This window comes from Microcaecilia unicolor, chromosome 6 (assembly GCF_901765095.1).
Source record: "Microcaecilia unicolor chromosome 6, aMicUni1.1, whole genome shotgun sequence".
Taxonomy (NCBI): Eukaryota; Metazoa; Chordata; class Amphibia; order Gymnophiona; family Siphonopidae; genus Microcaecilia; species Microcaecilia unicolor.
Window position 1 is genome coordinate 283,962,752 of NC_044036.1, and position 26,862 is coordinate 283,989,613.

At 43.8% G+C, this 26,862-nt stretch overlaps 1 protein-coding gene across 1 annotated transcript in view; it reads right to left on the reverse strand.

The window, feature by feature from the left end:
- COL5A1 (collagen type V alpha 1 chain) overlaps window positions 1-26,862 on the reverse strand; it is a 376,227-nt gene that overhangs the window by 202,091 nt on the left and 147,274 nt on the right. Inside the window, 2 exon segments of the mRNA XM_030207658.1 lie at window positions 576-731; window positions 4,210-4,341. Coding sequence (XP_030063518.1) covers window positions 576-731; window positions 4,210-4,341 — 288 coding nt within the window.

Genomic DNA, 26,862 nt, shown 5'->3' on the forward strand with positions numbered 1-26,862 from the left:
ATTCTTTAACGTTAATTCTCTCCAAAGGGAGTCTTCACAATGTGTTTGCTCTTTTTGTTTCTTATTTCCAAGATTTCTGGCAGACATTTTAAATTTAAAAATTAGACATTTTTAGCTGACATAGAAAACCAGTACAGTTCGTCCACATTGAAACAGATTTCCTGTGTTACCCTTTTTTCGGGGTATTAAGAGACTCCAGCAGTTTACCAAAATATTCATCCCCACACCTGTTACATAAAAACATGATGGCAGATAAGGGCCAAATGGCCCATCCAGTCTGCCCATCTTCAGTAAACACTATCTCCTCCTTTCACTAAGAGATCCCATATACCTGTCCCATGCCTTCTTAAATTCAGACACAGTCCTTGTCTCTTCTTGCCTGTTCTCTTTCTTTGCTCACTTTGGGGTGGGGTTGTATCCAAATGACCTTCTCTCTAGTGTTAAACAGCCTACAAGGGGCCAGTGGCCAACCAGCCTCACTTTGGCTAACAAACTTTGTTGCTGCTCACTAAACAGGCCTAGGACTTAGCCTCACAGGACATGCATAGATAAGTCTGAAATGTCCCAAACAGTACCTCTTCAACGTCAGTGATGGGTCTCATGAATTCATCTGGCTTAGATGTGGTTAATTCCGCTTTCTCTGTTTCATCCACATCCTCATAGTAAGGGTACTCATAGTAATAATTGTCCACTGTTCCTCCGTCCACAGAATCTTGGTCTGGATCTGGTTCCTAATGAATCAAAATCAATTAGATGCAGAAAGACAGAATGCAAAGGAAAGGGGAAGTGGCACAGGAGGTCTTGGAAAGTCCTTGCAAAGAAGAAACAAAAATCATCAACCTGTTCCGAAGAGGAAAAATTACACATTTCACATGTTGGGGGGGGGGGGGGAGGGGGGGGGGGGGGGGGGGGGGGGGGGGGGGGGGGGGGGGGGGGGGGGGGGGGGGGGGGGGGGGGGGGGGGGGGGGTGGGGGGGGGGGGGGGGGGGGGGGGGGGGGGGGGGGAGGGGGGTGTGGGGGGGGGGGGGGGGGTGGGGGGAAGTCTACAACAGACATCAACCAGTTCTCTTGCTCCAGTACATGCAGGCACAAAGATGGTTCTTCTTGGCTGTAAAAACTTGTAGCCAAAACTGATTGTTAAATTCCTAGACAATGGTACATAACCAGAATGGAAACTGTGGGACTTAACTTAGTAAAGATTTTCTCCCAGATTCTTTATAGGTCGCTGAATTTGGGCATGGATCCCTTATGTGTATGGCAAACTAGTCAATTAGGTGCTAACCATCAATTTTGGGAGTTAATTGGAGTTGCCACAGTTGCTATTCTATAATACCTGCACCTAAATTCCATAACACACGGAGCTCATAAGAGGGTGAGGCCATGGGATGGGTATGGGCAGGTCAGAGACATTCCCAGAAATTAGGTGCAATGTTATAGAATACTTGGATTTACGCACCTAACTGCCATCAGTTGGGCACAAGGATTTATAACAGGTTTCAACAGGTGCAAGTCCTCCCACCTGAAGTTGGACATGGGAATCTTCTCTAAGCGTTATTCTATAAAGATCGCTAAGTGCTAAGCAACCTTTATAAAATTCTTGTCTATGAGAAAAAGGTTTAGTAAAGTAGGCTCTTTCTGACCGATATTCAGCCCTCAGGAGGCAGGTCAGTTAAGTCCTGCGATTGACGCTGTGCCCAGATATTCAATGCCAGGCCGTTTCCGGTGGCCGGCATTGAATATCTGGGGGGGTTTGGCTGGCTTAAACTTAACCGGCCAAGTTAATATTCAGCGCTGGCCGGTTAAGTTTATAGCGGCCAAAGATAGCACTATTATTTAGGTGGGCTTATTTGGCCGCTAAACGTAGCTGGCGAAGCGCTGAATATTTGTGGCTAGCCAGTTATATTGTGCGATATAGTTGGTTAGCTGCTATGGAGCAGATTCTATATATGGTGCCTAGATTTCCGTGCAGAATATGTGCGTAACTTAATTGGCATAACAAGCCAATCAGCATTTTAACAGCAATTAAAAAGCAATAATGAGCACTAATTGGCAATTATAACAATTTATGTGTGGAAATCACTAAGCATATTCTATAAAGAATTGTGCCTAAACTGTAAAGGGCACAGTTCAAAATTAACGCGCATAGTTTAAAAGGGGCATGTTTATGGTCATTTCGTGAGGCGTTTCAAAATTTCCATGCGTAATTACAGAATATGGGTCAGTGCATCTAAATCTACGTGAGAGGATTTACACCAGCATAAATGGGCGTGCATAGATTTAGGTGCTACGGTATCGACTAAGCGTATTCTATAAACCATGCCTAAATCTTATAGAATATGCCATATATAGAATCTGCCCTATGTGCTAATATTCAGTGGAGATAACCGGCAATGTTATACTGAATATTAGCACTCAGGGCTATCCGAGAGGGGCCCGGCACTGCAGTCCCCTCCACCCGTCCCCCTCTGTCCACCTCTGTCCACCGGGCCCCCCCTGAATTCAAATCATAGCGCCTCACCTCGACCTCGCTCCATGTGAAAGAAGCGCAGCAGCGGCAGTCTGCAGATCGCCTCCCTTCGGGCCTTCCCTTCCTGTGTCCCGCCCTTGCGCAAGTTATGTCAAACGATTTGAATTCAGGGGGGCCCGGCTCGGTGGTGGACGGAGGGGGGAGCGGCGATGACAACAACCTCAGGGGGGGGGCGGTGGGCCCACTTAGCTATGTGCTATTTAACCAGCCAGGAGCCGTTCCTGGACTCTTAAATAGCGCTGAATATTGGCCAGTTTATCTTCCAGTGAGATAAGGTTAAGGAAAAACAAGACATTCACCTCAGAATAGCATACTTTCTAAGCCATTCTGATTAATATTTCTTGCTTCATTTCAACACTTACCCTCCCCCTTTACGAAGTTGTGTTAGCGGCTGCTGCGCAGTAATGCTGACACAGCCCATTCACTTTGAATGGGCTTTGTGGGCTTTATAACACTAGCAGCTGCTAGTGCGGCTATGTAAAAGGGGGGGGGGGGGGAGGTTAACTCTGAACTCATTGCTGGGGTATGTATTTGTCTAATCTGTATAACCCTACATGCTTTGGGATGGGAGATAAGAAAACAGAGTTAACGGAATTCTTTTGTGTCCTGAATCTGATTGTTCCCCTGATCATTGTCACAAGTCTTTATTTCTAATGTCTCACAAATGTAACAGAGAAAGGCAGGCTATCAGCCCGCTTTAACATCACGTTGCAAAGTAAATTAAAATGGTTCAAGCCAAAACTTGACAATCTCACACAGATCTAGTATCTGTAAATGGAGCTGTTCCACCAAGTTTCCCCTATTCAGTGGAGTCTTTGGCATAGGCATAGCCAGACCTAACGATGGGAGGGGGCCAGAGCCCAAGGTTGGGGGCACATTTTGAGTGCTGGCTCGCCCCCCCCCCCCCCCCGCCTCACCCCCCCCCATCGCCTCGCCTCGCCCCCTCACAAATAAATACCTTTGCTGGCGGGGGTCCCCAACCTCCGCCAGCCGAAGCCTTCTTAAGTGCGGTCTCCAGCGCAGCCACATTCGCTGCCTGCCCCCTGCTCTTCTTCCTTATTGCTCTGTGTCAGTGTGCACAGGAGAAGAAGAAAGAAGAGCAGGGGGCAGGCAGCGAACGTGGCTGCGCTGGAGACCGCACTTAAGAAGGCTTCGGCTGGCGGGGGTTGGGGACCCCCACCAGCCAAACCAGGGGCCCAGATGAAATTTGCAGGGGCCCGGGCCCCCGTGGCCCCCCATAGCTACGAACCTGGTCTCTGGCAGGGTCATAGCAAGCTATGTGTAGGTGGTACAGGACACAAGGGAGGTGGGGTGCCAATATTGCATCCTGTCCATTGCCTTCCCTGCTTGGCCGTGACACAGTAGATGGTGCAGGAGTGCTAGGGGTGTGTTGCACAGGTCACATTTCAGGCTCAGGATGGTCCTGGTCTCTGGCCTTTTTGGTTCCCTGCATTATGCATTTTGTATTTTGTGAGGGTCCCTGGAAATATTACTCTCACATTTTAAATTTTGAGGTTTGTTAGGGTCACTGGCATTTTCTACATCTGAAAATCCATCTTGAGTTTGCGTTTCCTGCTAAATCAGAAGAGATCTCAAGGGAATGGTCTCCAGCAGAGATCAGATAGGCTTTAGAAGGAACATCAAACAGTAGCGGGATGTGAAGAGTTTGGCTTTTATACTTACATATTCATCAGGTTTGGGGTCCTGAGACTGTGGGACATCAGGCACAGAGGTGTCACAATCAGGGCTGTAGTGTTCGCAGTAATCATAGGCTGCTTTGGCATCCGGTACAATCAAAAGCTGTTGAATGTCCCCCTGTAACAAGATGTCATAATGAATAAGACAGCTGACAGTGAGAATAACATTGTAGGTTGTGCTCATGTGACCCGGCATAGCAGTATATCAACATGGCAGCTGTCAGCTGATCCTGTTATATGCTGGTATCTCTTTGTCTCCTTTCTAGTAACCTGCTTTGAATTTATCTTGGCCTTCCTTAAATGTCTTTACTTTTGTGCATTTCTTAAGGGGAACAGAAGCACTTTGGATGTCCTCTTACCATGACCCTCTACTACTACTACTATTTAGCATTTCTATAGTGCTACAAAGCGTACGCAGTGCTGCACAAACATAGAAGAAAGACACTCCCTGCTCAAAGAGCTTACAATCTAGTAGTCAAAAAATAAAGCAAACAAATCAATTAATGTGTAGAGGAAAGAGGAGAGGAGGGTAGGTGGAGGCGTGTGGATACAACTTTCAATACTTGACATCTCTGAGTTTCTTTGCTAAAACCATATAGGTGTTAATTTTCAAAACAAACAAAAAACAACCTCTCACGGACATTGATACTTCAGTTTTCAGATGAAGATTTTCATTATATAGATTTAGGAGCCTAGATCTAAAATTTAACACCAGAAGCTTGACTTTTTCTTTGCCCTAATTCTGCCCTCTATCTCTTCCTATCCCTCAACCACTTACCCTTTATATTCCTAATGAAATTAGGCTCTTAAATTTAGGAACTCAGTTTTAGTCAATTTTCAAAGCGCTCAATTTAGATACCAACTCTGTTAGGCACCAACAGCCTTTGATTACCCCTCCCCCAGCTTTTCAGTAATAAACATTATATGAATCTGTTTACATCATTGGACGTATAGTATTAATTAAACAGGAAATTAAAAATAGAAGCAAATTGACCCACAGCAATTGCTGGACTACATTGTGTAATTTTCTACTCACTGAGAGGAAAAACCATTCTGACAGGGGCTGATTTACAATTTAAGGCCACTTCCTGGGACCTTCTTGTCCCAGTAACAGTGTTTTCATGTGCCATGCCCTACAGGAATTCACAGGTGCAGCACACATGGACTTTCTTTATCTGGTAGCCTTAAAGGAGAGCTGACAACAGAAGGCAGCAGCTGAGACAACTCTAATAGTGATGAGAGTGTCACAGAACCCCTAAACCCAGAGAATGAAGGGGCCATAGCTAAGCAGAAAAATCATTACTGAAAATATAGACCATTGGTTGCTGCAGGAAACAAGAATACCTATTGCCCTCCTTAATAAAACCAGACCCTCCTGTATTCAGGGCCACCAAGACGGGGGACACGATTCCCCGGGCCCAGCCTCCAAGGAGGGCTCAGTGCTAGTGCTGGCTGATTCATTATTTCAAAAATCAAGGCCTCCTCGTACCTTTTAAAAAAGCAGTTCTTCATTAGCAGCAAGCATGAGCAGCCAGTGACTGACAGACACTGCTCACGCCAGCTGCACAGCCTTCCCTGTGACACAATTTCCTGCTTCCATATAGGCAGGAATATGACAAAGGAAAGGTTGTGGGGCCAGCAGAAGTGTGTATCTCTCACTGGCTATTCATGCTGGCTGCTGGCAAAGAACTGTTGGTTTAAAAGATATTGGGGAGGACATCGATTTTTACAAAAATGAGGTCAGGGAGCAGAGGAGCAGCAGGGGTGGGCCCCTTATTTGCCCCGGGCCCGGCTTTGTCTCTCGGCGGCCCTGCCTGTATTAATTTTTGAAAGGGAATTGAACCCATAACATTTTGTCATTTTCTTGAGGACACTGAGCTAGCCTGGCCTCTGGGACTCTAAAGCTCCTTTCTGTTTTCACACTATGACTTGGACTGGTTTGGAAGCCAAAACGAATTTTCATGCAGCAACATTTTGAGTGGCAACTAACTATGACACCGAATAGCCTCTGAAAAAACATGATAGAAAATCCCAAGAGACATGGAAATATCATTAAAATACACTTTTCTTCCTAGCGACAAACTCTATGAGCTGGTACAGAAACAGAACCATGGACTAACTCACATTAGTACTCAAAGTATTCTTTCTGAAAAAGCACTAGCAAGGAAAGCAAAGTCAACAGGAAACTCAGTATGCTGAATCCTTTCCAAACAGTGAAAAGAACACAAGAACAATTTTAAAAGCAGTGGCCCACATATTCAAAGGATTTATGCTCCAAAAGTGACTACTTTGAAAATGTATTACAGCTGCCTAACTTTTATACTGAAAATTTCACTAATGTCCTTGTGAGGAGTTTTATAGAACACTGCCCCTCACCCTTAAGAAAAGTCCTTCCGATAGTCTGGGCCTCCTTAAGAGTACTGGTCCCGCCCCGGAAGGAAGTGAGCCGGGAGAGGCGGAGCAATACCTAGGAGTTAAAAGACAGGGCCAGGCTGAGGTTAAGAAGGCCCAGGGAGAAGAGAGTTGAATTCCCCAGCATATGATGCAGAAATTACTTCTGACTTACAGAAGTTACTTGTGACCAGAGTTACCATATTTGCTCCCCAAAAAAGAGGACACATGTCCCGCCCTCTGTTACCCCCACCCCACCCCCCACCACGCAGACATCCTGCCCGCCCCTGTCACATTCCGCCCCATCACACCCCCACCCTGCCCCCCTGTCACATCCCCTAAGGGTGGTGACCTATCCTCCCCTCCCCTTATCTTACTGTACTGCTCTGGTGGTCTAGTGACCTCTTCTAGGCCGGGAAGAGCCTCCTCTTTCCTGCCCGGAGTGGCTGCAGACAGTCTCTTGCTGCCTTCGGTCCTAGCACCGATTCAAAATGGCTGCCGAGAGTTCAAGCAGTGACCCTGCAAGACTTCTGCGCAGATCTCAGCATTAAGCATCATTCTATAAACAGTGCCCAGCTTTGAGCACCGTTTATAGACTAGAGCTTAGTGCTTATTTTTTTTGGCATCCAAATTTGGGTGCCATTTATAGAATTTAGTTCTAAATAATTAATGGAACCCTAAGAAACCTCCCCAGGTATGTTCAAAAACATAGACCAGCCCAAATCTGAGTTGAAGATGAACTACTAGTTCAGTTACATAAGTTATTTTCCTGTCCAAGTGGACTTACAATCTAAGCTGTACCTGAGGCAATGGAGGTTGAAGTGGCCTACCCAAAAACATCAGAATGTAAGAATTGCCATACTGGGTCAGGTCAAAAGTCAATACAGCCTAGTAACCTGTTTACAACAGTTCGTAGCCATTCCAGGTCTCAAATACTGACAGGATCCCAAAAGGTAGTTATATTCCATGCTACTTACCCCAGGGATAAGCAATGTTTTCCCCAGGTCTACTTTAATAATGCTTTATGACGTTCTAAAAAGTTTGGACAATTCCTGGAGGTAAACTAAACAGAACAGCATTGACTGCTTTTACCATATCCTCTGGCAACAAGTTCCAGAGCTTATCTATGCAATGAATTGAAAAATATTTTCACCAATTTCTTTTAAATGTACTATAGTACTTAGTAACTTCATGACATCAGCACTTTTTGATAGAGAAAACAATCAATTCACATCTACCTGTTCCACTCTACTCAGTATTTTATAGATCTCTATCAGATCTCTCCTCAGCTGTCTCTTCTCGAAGCTGGAGAGCCCTAACCTCGTCATCTTTCCTCATTTGAGAATCCTTCCATTCCCTTAATCATTTCGGTGGCTCTTCTCTGCACCTCTTCAAATTCCACTGTGGTAGTTATTTTGAAAACCCTATTCACAATTTATATGTATAAATACCGGCATTCACATATGCATCTCGGATACATATTTTAAAGCTGGTATTTACATTTGAAAATCTGCACTATGCACAGATGGGGAAGTGTGGTTTAGGCAGGGCTTGGGTAGAAACCATATCTGCAGGTGTATTCTCCATTTCAAGAGGGGAGTGCATATATATGTTTACAGTTTATTTAAACTTTCCAATAATTCCCAGGGCCGGTTTTAGACATGCTGGGGCCCAGGGCAGAAATTAAGGAGGGAGACCCTGATCCCTTCTCCTCTCCTCTCCTCCCCCTTCCCCTGATCTCCCCAACTACCATTGCTACCACACAGTCTGGGGATTTCTTACCCTTCTCCCCACCACTGTCCGTCTCCCACCCTTCCCCTCACCTTCCCAGACTTCTTTAAAAATTTACCTTTTCAGATGGGCCCCAGCGCAGCAGCCATCCTCACAAACTGCCTGCAACTGCCCTGAAACATTCCCTTTGCGACAATCCGCCCAGGCGGAAACAGGAAGTTGCATCAGAGGGGAGCATACCGCGGCAGAGTAAAAGCTTCAGGGCAACTGCAGGAAGCTTGTAAGGATAGCTGCCATACTATGGCCCCTATGAGAAGGAGAATTCATTTTTAAAGAAGATTGGGAAGGTGAGGGGAAGGGAGAAGGAGACGGACTGTGGTGGAAAGAAGGGGAAGAGATGCCCATACTGAAATGCAGAACTGGGCAGTGTACAATCTAATATTGGGAAAAAAGAACAAAACAGAAAAGGAACTACAATGTCATAAAGACCAGGATGCATCCATAGAAGAAGATAAGTCCACTCACTACCAAAAGAAACACAGATGCTAAAAACTTGGCAAATAAGACATCTTACCAGGAAACAAAGTCAAACAGTGAGAAGAAGCCTGTACCCAAAGGCTTAAGAATCAAATGCTTGCTTGTACTTCCATGTTTTAATAGCGGTCTTAAACTCTTTAAAAGAAGAGAGACTACAAATGTGAAGTGGCAAGTTATTCCAAGAAGCAGGGGAAGTAAAAATAAATAGCACTATACCTTGTAGATTCGAGGCATGCCTAAGGACTAATCAATAATCGTTAATAGAACAGAGAACAAGTGACGGGGTATATCCAGTTTTTCCTACATAAGCACATAACTGTGGAACGCATTACCGAGAGCCTTGAAAATGACTTACGACCACCTCAACTTCCAGAAAACACTAAAAACTAACCTATTTAAAAGGGCATACCCTAACGATCCAACTTAAATGTCTGATCTCTGCAACACAACAAAACTAAAGTACATAATGGCATAACACAACTATCCCGCTGTACGATTCCCTATTGTGGCAGTATCACACAAACTTTACCTACCACAACATCACTTTGTTCACACCGGTGTCGGCAAACGCCTCTCCGGTACTATGTAAGCCACATTGAGCCTGCAAATAGGTGGGAAAATGTGGGATACAAATGTAACAAAATAAAAATTAATAAAATAAGAGAAGCTAGTTAATCTGCAAAGCCCAGTTTGACTATCAACATTAGGATTTACGCTGCTAATGAGGTGTGTATAGGTTTTTTAACCATGGTCATTTTGGGCAGCCCTTTTATAGGAAGGATTAAGAAGAGGGGGGGTCTCAAACTGACAGTACAGAAAGATTGCGGCCTCAGCATTTAATTAGGAGCACTTACATATGTAGGTTTTTAAAGTGACAGATATATATCTGCAAGCGTCAGCACACTTAAACATGTAACTTCTGAAATACCCTTTTCCACGCGTAAGCTGGAGAGTTGCTTCCATTGATATTTTCTACATTGGGAGCTACATGCCATTCATTTCTGCCCGCACTGTAGAAAAAGCTCTATGTTGGCTTTTCTGAAATACTACTAGAATTGGGACAAGTCCTACCTGGACGTATCAATACCAGTTTCTACGTTCTAATTAAAATGGGCCTTTATATCTCTTTGGAGCTGCAACGACCAGAGCTGCACACAGTATCCAAGGTGCAGCTGCACCATGGAGAAATACAGATGCATTATAATATCTTTTGTTTTATTCTCTATTCCTCTCCTAATTTCCAACATTTTGTTTGCTCTTTGGCTGCTGCCATACACTGAGCAGATTTAATGTATTACCCATGATGACACCTAGATTCGTTTCCTAGGTAGTGACCCTAGCGTCATTTAGATATAATGTGTGTTCTTCATCCCTAGGTGTATCACTTTGCAGTTGTCCACATTGTTTCATCTGCTATTTGAATAAGTAGAGGGGCATAATCGAAAGGGACGTCCAAGTTTTGCTGAGGACGTCCACACAAAACATCCCGGTGGAGGGGCGGGGAAACCCGTATTATCGAAAAAAGATGGCTGTTCATCTTTCGTTTCAATAATACGGTCAGGGATACCCAAATCTTGACATTTATGTCATCCTTAGAGATGGTCGTCCCTAGACTTGGTCATTTCTGATTTTCGGTGATAATGGAAACCGAGGACGACCATCTCCGAAACGACCAAATGCAAGCCCTTTGGTCGTGGGAGGAGCCAGCATTCATAGTGCACTGGTCCCCCTGACATGCCAGGACACCAACCGGGCACCCTAGGGGGCACTGCAGTGGACTTCATAAATTGCTCTCAGGTACATAGCTCCCTTACTTTGTGTGCTGAGCCCCCCAACCCCCCCCCCCAAACCCACTACCCACAACTGTACACCACTACCAAAGCCCTTATGGGTGAAGGGGGGCACCCAAATGTGGGTACAGTGGGTTTCTGGTGGGTTTTGGAGGGCACACATTTACCACCACAAGTGTAACAGGTGGGGAGGGTGGGGGTTGGGCCTGGGTCCGCCTGCCTGAAGTGCACTGCACCCACTAAAACTGCTCCAGGGACCTGCATACTGCTGTGATGGACCTGAGTATAACATTTGAGGCTGGCACAAAACATTTTTAAAGATGTTTTTGAGGGTGGGAGGGGGTTAGTGACCACTGGGGGAGTAAGGGGAAGTGATCCCCGATTCTCTCCGGTGGTCATTTGGTCAGTTCGGGCACCTTTTTGTGGCTTGGTCGTAAGAAAAACAGGACCAAGTAAAGTCGTCCAAGTGCTCGTCAGAGACACCCTTTTTTTCCATTATCGGTCAGGGACTCCCATGTGTTAGGCACGCCCAAGTCCCACCTTCGCTACGCCTCTGACAAGCCCCCATGAACTTTGGTCATCCCTGTGACGGAAAGCAGTCGGGGACGCCCAAAATCGGCTTTCGGTTATGCCGATTTGGGCAACCCTGTGAGAAGGATGCCCATCTTCCGATTTGTGTTGGAAGATGGGCATCCTTCTCTTTTGAAAATGAGCCTGCAAGTCTTCCAGTCTCCCAAGGTCTTCCTGCAATTTCTCACAAACTTCATCCAAATCAACAACTTTGAATATCTGCTAATTTGATTACTCACTTTTCTATTTCCAGATCATTTATAAATATGTTAAAAGTATTAGTCTCACAGTACGGAGCCCACTGGCACTCCACTACTCACCTTCCTCTATGAGAATTGTCCATTTAATTATGCCCTCTGTTTTCTCTCTTTTAACCAGTTCCCAGTCTACAACAGGACGTTTCTTCCTATCACAGGTCACAAGGAGAACCAATGGGAGAAGTATGATTTGAAACCTGGCTTCCTAGGTTCTCAGCCTGCTATTGTAATCACTAGGCTATTCCTCCACTCTACTTTTCATGGCAAGTTAAATGTTACCCTAGATGCCAGCACAAAAGGACTTTGCAAATCCAAAGTTTATAGCTGGAATAGTGATTTCAAGTGTCCAATGCAAAAGTCCAAGTACTATCATAACAGTTTCTTTAAAATAAAATATAAAATCTTTCAAAAATTAAGATTGAAGTGGCCATAATCTGTTGCTGTCTTCTTAAATCATTTAGGATCATAATGCTGCATTTTATGTACAATGGTAATGAATTGTAGCATTGAAAACAGTGTTCTGCTCCCTGCACATCCCATACAGTGAAACCTGAGTATACAAGTAGCACAGTACAAAAATATAGTCAAAACAATGTCTTGTTTGGATATTCTCTTCTCTAACCAGGTGTTTTTTGTATTAGAGCCTCAAATAGATAGTATTCATGGTATATACAGTATGGCAAGGTCAGCTCCATGGTGTGAGTGTTTGGAGAACTGTCCCAGAAGCAGAAATGCCTTGTCATGGAATTACTGGAGATTAGTTGGGATTTCCCAGTTTTCTCGTATTTCCATTGATACAACCTGGTGCCAATTTTCCGTCACTGATAAAAGCCATGTATAGCTGGCTAAGGGATTAGCAAATCAGATTCTTTATGTCATCAGGCATAAAAAAATCTGAGTTAGGTTGTAGGCAAAGTGAGCAAAGAACATCCTACATGAGAGGTGAGGGTATTACGGGGATGCCGCCTTCCCAACCCATCACGCTTTAAGCAGGAGCACTAACTCAGAGGTGAATTCATAGATCATCAGAAATTCATGGAATCTTTTCATTACTCCCAGATCCATAAAGATTAAACTATTACTTGTCCACTAAGGAGGGATTCCAGCTACTTAAACTTGGATTTATTGCCCCCTGGACTTTCCTTCCTGTTTGGCAGCTTTTGACCAGTGATACCACAATAGTGAACGTTTAAATTATTCTGAAAAATGGATCCATTGCAGCTCTATAATTCTTTTCCAACAAATTAATCTAGTAGCCACAATTTTGACATTTTCCTGGGGAATAAATAGACACACATCATTCTGTTAAATTCCTACTCTGGACCGTGCTTTTCATAAATTGTTTTGCTATATTCAGAGACCCATCATTCCCATCAGCCACTTTTGGCCAATCAGAATTACAGCAATACCCCCGGGGGAATGAGAATATAGAAGATGCAGCATTTCACAAAAAGCTGCTAGGAAAAGTGACTGAAAGTTATGTCCCCACAATGTGACTTGCTTACTTTTTAGATAAATTTTCTAAACCTGAATTCACCTCTCTCTCTCTCTCTCTCTCTCTCTCTCTCTCTCTCTCTCTCTCTCTCTCTCTCCCTTGCCCTGTCACCAGGCCACATGTCAGAAAAGCAATTGATCAGAAGCCACCAGTTTTTGTAGGGAGCCTGTGGCAGTGGAACATGACTTGGTTGCTATCTTTAATGTGGCCTAAAAACAATCAATAAAACCCAGATGGAAATCTCTCATTCAGCACAGTCAACAGTAAGTTATCAAAGCATGCCTAGCATCATGTGCATGAAGCCTATTCTGATCGTGAAATAAAGAGAGTTTGAGCAGTACTCTGTCTTTTCCTCTCTTTACCACCCTCGGTAGGCTCTCGTCATGGAATTATCATTCCAGCAGCTGCCTCCTGTAGCCACTCGTTAATGGCAGCACTTGTCTCCATGTCCTTGCTCTACTGTAAGAGAGAAAGGGGAAATCAGAAGGGGTGTTTGGACTTAGCTCATGCCTTTTTTCTAGTAGCTCAAGGTGAGTTTCATTCAGGTATAGGAATTTGCTACCAGAGAATGTGGTAAAAGCAGTTAGCTTAGCACGGTTTAAAAAAGGTTTGGATAATTTCCTAAAGGAAAAGTCTATAAGCCATTAATAAGATGGACTTGGGAACATTTACTGCTTATTTCTAGGATAAGCAGCATAGAATCTACTTTACTGTTCTGGGATCTGCCAGGTACTTATGTCCTGGATTGGCCATTGCTGGAAACAGGATACTGGGCTTGATGGACCTTCGGTCTGTCTCAGTATGCCATCGCTTATGTTCTTATGTGTCCCTGAAGGGCTCAAAGTTTCTACCTGAGGCAATAGAGGGTTATGTTGCTTGCCCAAAGTCATAAACTATGGTGGGATTTGAACTTGGTTTCCCTGGTTCTCAGACAGTCCTCAGCTCTAACCATTAGGCCTCACCTCTAGAAAGAAGGCTAGAGATGAGGTGAGTACTCCCTGGGCCCTGAATCTGTCTCTAGTTGCTTATCTCAGAGAGATCCATTTTCATTCCTATTGCTGCTACCTCATATCGGTAAGAATCTTGCAAGGTGGAGCTTAACTACCACCCTACCCTGACAAGCTGCAAGATTGCATACAACATTTGTACAGAACCCCAACCCTTCAGATCAGGATGTAAAACTCATCAAATGTATCTGCAAAGGTTTGGTCTAAGAACCAGGTTAATTTGTACTGCCTGTTTACCATGAAAAGCAGAGCTGCTTGCAGCCCTCAAGGGCCAGGGTCTTGTACCCCTGATCTGCTGTGTCTGAGAATTTTAATTTGAAATTCTAAAGACTGTTTTAGGTATCTCCTGGACTCATGCACACGCATGTGCCCTATCACTTTATTTCAGCCTTTCATTATCACAGTCTAACCATCACTTTCAGAAATGAAGACAGTACCATTCTCCATATTTATCCTCTATTGATGGGATGGCTCCCAGTCTTTCACTTGTCTGTCCCTGAACCCAGCTGAGTGCAGGGATGGCATGGTCAAGAATGATGCATGGCATTTAAATTGTGTGTTATTTTGTGGGTTTCTGTTATGGTTTATAAACAAAGAAGGATGAACACAATTTTGCATGCCAACACCGAAGGCCAGGGGCTAGTGATGGAACGCTGTGCATGCCATAGCTGCTCCTGCGGTGCAATCCGAACCAATACTTAGTGCCTGACTTAGCAAAAATGTACAGGTCTGGCTCCTCTCTGCCCCTTCTTGCCTGCTTTTAGCAAGAAAAATTAAAAACTGAGCTCAGATAAATACTGTATCTATATAGAGGTTGTCACTAAGCCATATGAGTCAAATATAAATTCTACAGATGGGTTTGTATTACTTTACTGAATTTTAAGGTTTTAGGATGACATACTTCTCCTTTATGAAAGTGAACTGGCCAGCTAAATGACTGGGCAGATGGGATGCTTCCATTTACTACATTACTAAGTTACAAACTCCCATTGTCTCTTATTGCTAAATTAATTCTGACACAAAACTCTGACTTAAGGATGTCTGGAAAACAGCCTGTTGACTATATAGGAGTACAAATACCTATATTGCAAGATACCTTACCATGTACTGATCACATGAGAAAGAGGAGCCTTTACTTTACAATAACCCTTTCACTGCCAGACAGAACACTGTGCCTAAATATTTTACAGTACTTCACAGAGTGCAAAGGACAGACAGTGAACAGCTTTGAACCCAGTAAGGCAACACTGTCAAATTCCGGGTTCATTTTCCTATTTGAAAATCTCAGGGGCCCTTTTACTAAGCTGTGTAAGTGGCTAAGCGCGCCCAAGTGTGCCAAAGTGGAGTTACCGCACGGCTACCGCGTGGCTCTTGTAGTAATTTAATTTTTGCTGTGCGTCTGATACGCACGGCCAAAAATATTTTTTCTTTTCTGCTGCACATATCAGACGCGTGCCAAGTGGCATTTGGCAAGCAAAAGTCATTACTGCCTGGTTACCGCATGAGATTTCACTGCTAGGTCAATGGCTGGCAGTAAGGTCTCAGACCCAAAATGGACGTGTGGCAATTTTCATTTTGCCGCACATCCATTTTTGGCAAAAATTTTTAAAATGGTCTTTTTTACAGGTGCGCTGAAAAATGATTCTGTGTGCGCCCAAAAACAGCGCCTGCACTACTGTAGGCCATTTTTTAAGCGCAACTTAGTAAAAGGACCCTTCAGTTTTGTGGAAAGAGAAGGGGAATTGTGGGCACAAGCTCCATGTCTTAGAGATGGGGGAGGGGCATATCAGAGTCTTAACCTTCTATCTAATGACAGGATTCTCAGTTACACATTTCGTTTATTTCTTAACAAGTCTTTGAGCTCTCCCAGGGCTGTAAGTTTTATATTATGCTGACCTAAAAAAGAATGACATTTTTTACTTGCAAATAATGTAAATTCAACAGTAATGGCCAGATAGGAAATAAATTTGCATGAATAACAGTCATTCCCCAGAGGATAGTATAATACAGTGTTTGAAAGGGCAGCCTGGAACAGCAGCCCTGAGGCTATATATCTTGTTTCATTCCTGGGTCTTTCTGGCTGTGTGGAATGTTTGCAGAAGGAAGCCCTGCAGAGGAAAGCAAAAGCAGTCATTGCCCTATTTATATGCCTGTGTTGGGGGCTGGGCTCTAGTTTGAGGTTCCAAGCTCCCAATGGCCACCATCTTTCCAAAATGGCTTAGTCCAGCGTTTTCCAAGCTGTGCGCCACGGCACCCTGGTACGCCACAGCAAATTCTCTGGATTGCCGCAGCAAATCTCAATCTCCCTCCTGCCCAATCCGCTACTGCAAACAGCAGCGGCAGAAAAAACAAAAAAATACAAGTGCGGGGCCACAGCAGCCTTCAGACTTGCACTGTCGGCTCTGCTGGTCCTCTGCCCCCACTGACGTCAACTTCCAGTTCCGGGGGGCAGAGGGCCAGCAGAGCCGACAGTGCAAGTCTGAAGGCTGCTGCGGCCCCGCACTTGTCTTTTTTTTTATGTCACAGTCACTGGTGTCAGGGAGCAGATGGCCCTCGGGATGAAGTCAAAAAGTTGAAGCTAATAGGTCACTCTCTGTTTCCCTTCCCATTCAAAACAAAGCAAGCAAACCTATGAGCTGCTGCATCCAATTTGTCATTCTTTATTGTTGGTAGCATTTTTTATTTAATCTCATTTAAATTTTTAAACATGCTGGCTTGTGCAGTATACAGATGTACAAAGAGGAAGTATAATAATGGAATAACGTTTCATTGGTAGAGTAGTAATTTGTTATAAATCGTAATCGGTGTGTCATTCGGAGGAGCTGGTTATAGGGACACCCTAGCACTGTTATATTTGTGCAGAGAAAAAGATGGAAACCTGTGTGGCCGGGGGGGGGGGGGGGGGCAAAGATCATTGGGGCTGGGGGGGGGGGAGTGCCAAAATTGCTGAAACACGAAGGGTGCCGTGAACTAAAAAAGTTTGGGAACCACTGGCTTAGTCAAATGACAAAACTGCAGTGTTCATAGTCTTATGTGAGGAAGATGTCAAAGGCATTTTACTAATTGCACCACCTGCTGCCTGGCTAAAAGCAGGCTGTCCACAGAAGAATGATCCATGCCAGGACTGAGCTGGGTGGGGGGGGGGGGGGGGGGGGGGGGGGGGCAGTAACATTAAGAAAACTACAAATGGAAGCTCTGGCTCTGCAGCCCTAATGAGACAGGTTTAACAGGGATGTTGTATACTCATCTTTCCAAGATGGTGAAGAGCTGAGGAGAAGGACTGGATAGAGAGTTTCAGGCTCTGTGACTGGCAGCTGGGATGTATCCTTAGCAATGTGGACAGGAAGAAGTGGGCTACTGAAAGGATCAATTGGTCTTTTGCTGCTATCATTTCCTATGCTATTATCATCTATGTTCACACCAAACTATAAGCTCAGATGAGCAGAAGGATGCTGGGTCCAACCCTCCTCTACCCTCCAAGGCACCCATATGTTAGTTTCATTCAATTATATCAGTTTGCTTGCACACAAGGGTACTCCCTTCTTTATGAATTTCGCGACTTGCTTCTTAGAGTTTAAATCCTGAAGAGGCCTCTGCCCAACTGACAGCTTAACTCTTAAAGACATGACCTCCAGTCACCCAGTGTCTGTGGCATCCAAAGTGACTCAGGCTACAAGGTCTCTGATTCAGGAAATAAATATACAGACACAAAAACAAACCAGAATTAATGTGTCCTGTTATACCAGAGAAGACAGAAGCATGATGGAAACCATATATAACAGCAACAAAGATATTTTTGTATACACACACATCAAGAATATCTCTACAAGTATGTTGAGCTCAGCCCTCAAGTGAGCTCTGCTATTTATATTTCATGCCAGAAATAAAAATCAGCCATGAAGGAAGCATTGCTACCAGTCTATCAGTTCTAACATGCAGCCAATCAGCCACTTCCCAGAATAGAGTGTTCAGTCTTTCACCTAAAACAGACAAGTCATGCTAAGTGGTACCCATTACAAATGACACATGTTGTATATGCAGCTGAGTTCCTCCAGATGAGGGGGTGGGGGCAAGCAAAGAAAGAGCCTGAGACCACCTTGGCAAAGTTGAGTCATGACACTGAGGCAGAACTTCCAGGCACCTAGCACTGCCTGGGTCTACTCCATAGTTTCTGCTCTGACCCCAGTGTGTTCAGCACTGGTTCTGGAGCTCATGCTTCTCCTCCCTAGAGCATCTGTATGCCAAGATTACCAAGGGAATCTTTTGTGTCTTCCCAAAGTGTTGGAGAGAAATGTTGTTATTGATGCAAAGAAGCATCTGGGAGGAAATAGAGAAATTTGGGAAGTGCTTGAAATTGAGCACTTTTAAGAAGTCCACTGCATGGTAAAAACATTTAATGATTTTCAGGTCACGTTAATGGAATAAAATGTCTTCCCCAAGTCATTCTTACCTGTGAGAACTACAGGAGTATCTCAGAATCTCATGTTTCACAATTTATGGGGGCTTCATTATATGCACTACAAATAATGAGCATTCACAGGATCTATCCATAGAAACAAAACCAATGAAGGCAGATAAAGAACATATGACCCATCCAGTCTGCCCATCCATGCCATCTACTACAGCGGATCTGTCCTGGTATCTGATGGCACTATCAACCAGCTACAATGGCCCTACACCCAACCCAACAATCTGCAGCAATTCAAAACAAACCCACTGTTCATTCTCTTCAGTATTTATAGCGAACAGCAATCCCCCCTCCTTTACTTAATTATCTTTTCCAAGCTGTTCATCTTTCTTTTTCAGCACTCAAGTTGTTCAAACTTCATTCCAAATCCTCTTCTTTTACCCCCACCTGAAGTTGACCAAGAGAGAAATCCTGAACTAGCAGCAGTCAATTTCATTTCTTGATAAACTGACGCAGCACACGGTATTAAACTCAAGATCACTTATCCTCCAGCCTCATCAAATGTTCCTTTTAAGAAAGAGATTTCCCCTTTAAATATGTATTTGCCATTTATGCGCATACTGGGGGTAATTTTGTAAAGATTTCTCCACATGTGAAGCATAAGTTACATGGGGGGGGGGGTCTTTTACTAAACTAAGCTAGTGTTTTTAGCTTGCAGTAGAAATCAGCTGGCGGTAAATGCCGAGACGCTCACAGAGCCCATGGAGCCCATGGGGGGGGGGGGGGGAGCTTGGAGGGGCACTAGGCCACCAGGGCCTTACTTTTTTTTGGGGGGGGGGTATGGATCTCCAGCTCCTGGGTTTGACCGCCCAGACCTGTCAAACAAGTGCGGGAGGATTGTGCCTGAGGACATGCCCAGGCACAAACCTCCCGCACTTTCCCTGGATGATCAACGCTAACAATGTGCTTAAATTTGCATGTTATTAGCATTGATCATTGGGGAGTTAACTCCCTGCGCTGTTCTGATGCTATTTTTAGGGTGCTGTTTCGGAAAAGGGCAGAGAATTATTTATCGAGGCATGAGATTTTGAGCCCATGAAGGACAGAGAAAGTACCTGCGTATAATGTGCAATTGTCCTCTACTTTGATGGTTAACTGGATTATACATTCTTTCCATTTTATAAAGTTTGCACAGGGAGCAGGTTAACTTTGTGCTCCTAAGGTTTTACAGGTTTTAAAGCCTTATTTTAGAAGTGAAAGTGTGCATATCCCTTATCAAACAGGCCTATTCGATGTGCATGAACTTCATAACATTACATCTTCAATAGATCATCTAAAGTTAGGTGTCTGAATGAAGCACACTAAGTACAGATTCTATAACAGCAGTTGCATATTTACACATCTAACTTTCGATATGAACACTTACATCAATTAGTGCCAATTAACAACAATTAAAGCTAACAGTTAAGCAGTGGCGATCCTAGGTCGGCTGCCACCCGGGGCAAATCGCTGCTGCGACCCCCCCCCCCCCCCAGGTGCAGCAGCTTCCGTCCCCCCAGGGTGCAGCACGACCCCCCCCCCCCCCCGGCGCAATGACACTCCCCTCCCCGGCGCATCAAGCCCCCCCCCCCCCCCGAGTGCATTCTTGGCTGCTGGAGGGTGCAGAGAGGAAGTAACCTGTTCCAGGGCAGAGGGACCAGGGAACCAGCAGAAACCGACAGGCGCGTGGCTGTTCTCTGCACCCTCCAGCAGCATGCACCCGGGGCAGACCGCCCCCACCACCCTGCCCTTCCTACACCACTGCAGTTAAGGCCAATTATCATCTAATTAATCTATTAAGTTATGCATGTAAATGACCTTATTCTAGAAGTTGTGTGCACAATGGGAAACTTTTACAAAGCAGTGGTAAGCCCACCGCGGGTTTACTGCGTGGCAATCCGAACTACCGCTGGCACAACACAGGCGCCGATGGTAGTTCCACCCCCAGTGCACAGCATTTCTGAAGCTAGCAGAAATATTTGAAAAATATTTTCACAGGGGGTTACCGGGTGGTATTCAGGCAGCGCCGCTCGCTGGCTGGCTACAATCGGGTTAGTGCGAAAGCCCTTACCGCCACCTCAATGTGTGGTGGTAAGTGCCCCCCACCCCCACATGGCCATGTGGTAAGTGCAATCTTATTGCGCGGCCATTTCTTTTTTTCAGCCTTTTTACCTGCTGCAGTAAAAAGGGCTTCGGAGTGGCAAAAATGGTCACTGCCGCTAGCGCAGGGCCTCTTCTACCTCAGCTTAGTAAAAGATCCCCAAAGCTGTGTGAGAAATAAGGGCATGCAACATTCTAGAATTAGGAGGCATATGAGCTAAAAATATGTTATTAATCTCATGCACTATAGAAGGGACCAGTGAGGGTCACAATAGCCCTTTTGGATCATTCTCATGCTAGTTCCATAAAAACTATTACAGCCTGAACCCAATCTACTAGCCTCAGGACCAGTAAGGGTACCAGACTGTTATGCTACTGCAGTATTCCAAAAAAAAAAAAATTGCTTGCATTTGGCCACGTAGACACTCATCAGCCACATGTTTCAGTGCCGTCCAAATCCCGCCCACGTCTGATAATTCTTTATTGCTAGACGTTGTGTTCCACAGGACAAAATTACAGGGCTGAGTACTCAAAATAGTCATTACAAAAAGTTCTGCCTTCCATTTTTTTTCCCTGTTGGCCTGCTACAAACTGTGATCCAATGGAACCTGGTAGTTTACATCTTGTTCTGCTGGAATGTTATTTGATACTAGCAGCCATGGTAATATCCTTAAGATCAAATTTAGCCCTTCAGAGGCAGCATTTAAACTCATCAAGGCAAAATAAGAACTTCTTGTATGAAACAAGAATTATTTTAATTGTTAGAATGTTATATATATATGGAGGATTCTTCTCTGATGAGGAGATGCATTCTCCTGAAAACAACCAGATCATAACCAAATCTTCCATAAGTCTAAACTTTAAGGCAGGGATGGTCTGAGACACAAAATGAGAGATATTTTCTGAGACCTGTTCCTTCTTCAGATCATATTCCACTATGTATCTATTAAAGGTCTTTTGTACAATATTTCTGGAAGCACCAGGAAAGAATGCATATCGGTGATGAATTAATCATGAGATAATTTTAAGTTACTTTTGCGTGTATGTGGCCTCAAATAAAATACTGACTAGCGTAAAAGTACAAGCCATGACCAGAATGCATGTACTTTGATTGGAGGCGTGTACAGGGGTGGAGGCTGGGTGGAGTTCACAGGTGCGCATGGACAGAGTAAGGCAAAGAAAAAAGTAACCTCCCTAGAGGTTTTTGCTGTTTTCTCAGCAACCACTTAGAATTTCAATGTGAAATTTTACAGCTTTATTTGTTTTTACTATCTATGTTTATGTACTGAGTGGAATGAGACTACCTTTAAACATAATGAAGTTACAGACTTTTTAGCGTGACCACCCTTCAATTTTTGTGCCATAAAAAATGGTTGCACTGTAAAACTACCATTATATGAAAAAAAAACAGGGTACCAGCTTACTGTTAATGACATCATAGTGACTTAGACTTTTGTCTGGGGAGCAATGTTGGAGGCCTCTCACAAGCTCCACCCAAAGCTGAAAACAGTCACCAAACTCAAGAAAGATCTTCAGATGATCTGGAACAGCCTGCCATAGGGACCGATCGATTAGGCTGTTAAGAACTTCTCAAAGCGACTGAAGGCCTGTGTTAAAGTTGGGGACTGTCACTGAACATTCACAGTGACTGTGAAATTCTGACACATAGTTAATTGTATCATTTGAATGATGTTATTTTACTGTGCTTTAGCTCAAACATTCTTAACATGCAACCATCGATAGGTAGTAATGCTAAAATATCAGTAACAACAACACAGATTAAGATAATTATATGTTGTTTAACAGTAATATGTAAGTATGATGACTAAATAAGTACATAAATTTTCTCATTAAAATTCAAAGCGGTTGCTGAGAAAACAGCAATAAACTTTAAGGAGTTACTGTTTTTTGCCTCTCCCTGTAGATGATAGAATACACTGTCTACGTGCATACGTGAATAATCTAGGCACCAAGAATGTACACCTACTTGAGTATCAGCACAATCTCTGCTGCTTATGCTAGTATTTTATAAAGACCCATAAGCACCCATGTGTTGTTATCAAATAGAATCCATCTACCGGCCTTCTTAAACCAGTGTTCCTGCTCTCCGCTGCAACTGCCCCATCACTCTATTCAGAAGGGTATTTCTAAAACACATTTTGAGCAGCACCTGTCAGTAATGTGCTCCAGCTACTCACTTCCCCATATTTTGGGGGTCTCAAATGCTGAACACTGTATACAGCAACATAGAACATGGTGACGTTGTACCTGGTCTCTGGTGATCTAATATTATGCTTTCACAAAGCCTCTTTGTTGCCTGGAAAGGTCAGCCACCTTTGCCATTCGAAAAGGAAATCCCTTGATTCTTGCAACAGCTGTGGTCTGAAGTCTCTGAAGCAATTCCCTAGATGACTTCACTAGACGATGCTAATCAGTTTGGCCAACAGAAAGGCTCTCTCAGACAGCAAAGATGATCTCAACTTTCCATAGTTCGGCCCTGCTGCTGCTAATTGCCTTTCCAGCCTGAATTTGACACTCTGCTGACTATCTGAGAGAGCCGGGATTTCCCCCCCCCCCCCCCCCCCCCCCCCCCCCCCCCCCCCGCCCGCCATTGACATGGCAACAACAACATGAAGTAGTATGTGTACAAAACTTGCATTCAGGCTCATATAGAATAAAATAGCTTAACTGATAGGCCGCATGTTCCCTGGACATAATAGAGCTACATTCTCTGGCTGACCCTTAGCTGGCTCAAACTCTTCTTAAAAAATAGGACTTTTGAAATATTTATGGGACAAATTGAATAGGATCCATTGTTTGCTCTGAGGCCTTTAACTAGATATTACTGAAACAGAGACAGAAGCAGAATGATAGCCAACAAACTTGGGGGGGGGGGGCCCTTTTACTAAAATGTGTTAAGCATAGGGTTACCATATGGCTCCAGGAAAAAAAAGGACAAATTGAGCCAGTCCGGATTTTACTTCCATTGAAACCAATGGAAGTAAAACCTGGACTGGCTTAATCTGTCCTCCTTTTTCTGGAGCCATATGGTAACCCTAGTTAAGCAGAGTCGTATTCTATATAAAAATATAAGTAGCATGCGTGAAGTTGTGCGCACAGCCAATTTACACATGCTACTCAATTGAGTAATGAGCCAGTTAATCATGATTATTGGCTGATAATCAATTATCATCCCTAACTGGCAATAATTGGAATTTACACACGTTTCTTTTTAGGCGTATTCTAGAAAAAGGCGCAAATAAATTCCAATGCACATAGCTGAAAAGGAGGTGCAGCCACGGAAGGAGTGTAAGCGTGTTGGGGCATCAATCAAATTTACATACGTTGTTATAGAATTTGGGGGAATGCACGTACAATTAGTCGTGAGTATTTACACCAGGTTTTCAGGGACATAAATGGCTGAGCCTAAATGTAAAGCAAATAAGTGGAGAAAAACAACCTCTCTCAGACGGTGTTCTCAACAAGCACTTTATTCAAAAACGGTAAGCAACAACTAAGCGTATTCTATATACTGCGCCAAAAATCTAGATTTTCAGCGCAGATTTTTCAGGCGCTATATATAGAATCTGGCTCCATATACAGAATCCAGCCCTTAATATGGTGGCATAAAAGTTATTCACGTTAATTGCATGCTATGGTAGAGGGCTGGAACTGGGCAACTTATGTGTGGATAATGGGTACGGGCTGCATACTACACTTAGCATGCAGTACTTACAATTCACTGTCACTTGTACAGGCAGCACGGGTGAACATACTGCCTCCTCAGGAGGAGGTGTTAAGTACATCCACATTTATTGCATTTAGTCTTAATGTGTGGAAAAGGACATTTCAGTGAAGTAACTGCAAAGGATAAATTGGAGATGCCTCCAACAGTTCCACACAGCATTTACACTTACCACTCATTTCTTTTTGCTGATTCAAGTGTGGTAAGTGCAAGAACTTACTGCAATTTTGTAAAAGGGCCCCTAATTTTCTGGCTTTGTTTATCTCTAGTCCAAGGCCAGATTTGGATTTTGAAAATGTATTAGATTTTTTTTTTCTATGTGAACTGTGGTGGCAACATCTAGTACAGTATTTTGGGCTAAAATGTGTGGGAATACACATGTGGCCAGGGCTGGCCCAACCACTAGGCAAGACAAAACAGTCCTCTAACATAACAACGTCGGGGGAGGGAAGGGGGGGGGGGGAAGCAGCCAATGCAAAACATAAGAACATAAGAATAACTATACTGGGTCAGACCAATGTAGCCCAGTATCCTTCTTCCAACAGTGGCAAATTCAGGTTACAAGTGCCTGGTAGAATCCTGACAACTACACAATCTCAAAGAGCCCTGAGCTCCTACTTTTATCTGCAGGAATGGTGGGCATTTTCAAGTAGCCCATTTATCCAGTTTATTCTGGGAGGGGCTAAGGGGCCTCAAGGTTAATTTGAGGAGGTGGGCACAAGGCTGAAGGTTTGCTTAAGATGCCTATTATCCTTGTACCCACCCAGTATGTGGCAAACTGTTCTTCTAATCAAGGGATATAAAGACACGATAGGTTGTCAAAGTTTGCTAAAGGTCAAACAACTTTGATCATCATGTGCATCAATGATAATTTCAACAAATGGAAAAAAGCCAAAACATTATGGGGCATACTCGATAAACGGCGCCCAAAGTAAGCACCGGAAAGTGCTAAACTAGTATTTGTGAAGGGTGCATGATCTTTACAGAATACTAGCTTAACCCATTAGTGCCCAATGTTCCCATAAAAAGCCATATGGGCACTAATGGGTTAACACGGATCTCATGCTTAACTCTGGGCCTGGCACGTATGCCTGCCCAACTAATGGCAGCTGTGTGTGCAAATGACAGTATTCTGTAACATCACGCCTATATCCTGGGAATGCCACTGACACACCCATGCCGTTCCCAAAGCCCATGCCCCCCTTATGATTTGTGCGCTATAACATTTAGGCATGCTTGTTATAGAATAGGATGCAGGGCCAATTAATACTAATTATTGATTGATAACATCTCATTAACTAGTTTATGTACAGATCTGGGATCTGCATACAAATTTGCACAGCCAAGTTTGGGTGACATATTTAGAATCCGGCAGCATAAATCCCAGTGTGGGGAGAATTATTCCCTGTGTCTTCATCTACCCACAGTATCTTCTCAGTTTGCTCTGTTGATTACAAGTCTAATTGTCTGACATTCTAAAGCAACGATGAGACAAATTCTGCTATTTCAGAGGGTGATGTCACTGAAGTATAAGGAGGTGGTTGATATGGTTTTAGGTGACTCTCTTCTTATTAGGTTCTATCTCTTGTCCTGAAGTTGAATTGAGGGGTATGGGAATGCTTCCAAGCTCATATCTCTCTGTAATGTTCACATCAGAATGTGATGGCATACAAGGACCATAAGACTCACCTGCTCTGCCAAATTTGCTTCCAATAAAATGTGTAGCACTGATACTGCTATTAATTTATCTAATATATTTCTAGGCCACCTTAACTAGTTGCCCACAGCACTTTATAATATAAAAAGAAATATAAACAATTAAAGCATACCATATAACAACATAAAATCAAATATACAACAAGTTGATGCTGTCAGTAAAACAACCTCAGTAGAAGACAGTATCTTAACCAATCTTTGGCTCCATTTTATAATGAATCATTGTTTAAGTGGTCTGGTTAGGAAATACACAGAGAGAACAAACTAGAGATCAAAATTAGTTGAAAACGAGTTCAAATATTTCCAGCTGATCTTCAAAATGATTAAAGGAGGCAGGAGAGACTCCTGCCCACTTAAATTGCTTATCTGTGGCTAACTACCCTTGACCTCATAAGACAATCGCTTAAATTAGCCCGTATAAATAGCCATCTTATCTTTAAGTGGTTCAGCTTATGCGGTTAACAGCTGAATATTGCATTTAACCACATAACTTTAGCAGCCAAACAAAAACTGGATATTCAGTGCCGGTGCCTGGACAAGGCCTAGCATTCTTATACCAGGGGCAGACTTATACGGTCTGTGCCAGAACCGGTGGTGGGAGGCGGGGCTGGTGGTTGGGAGGCAGGGATAGTGCTGGGCAGACTTATACGGTCTGTGCCCTGAAAAGGACAGGTACAAATCAAGGTAAGGTATACACAAAAAGTAGCACATATGAGTTTATCTTGTTGGGCAGACTGGATGGACCGTGCAGGTCTTTTTCTGCCGTCATCTACTATGTTACTATGTTACTATGTAAGGCCTGGCATTCAATATCCAGGAAAATAGCTGGTAGCAGACATAACAATATTGACCA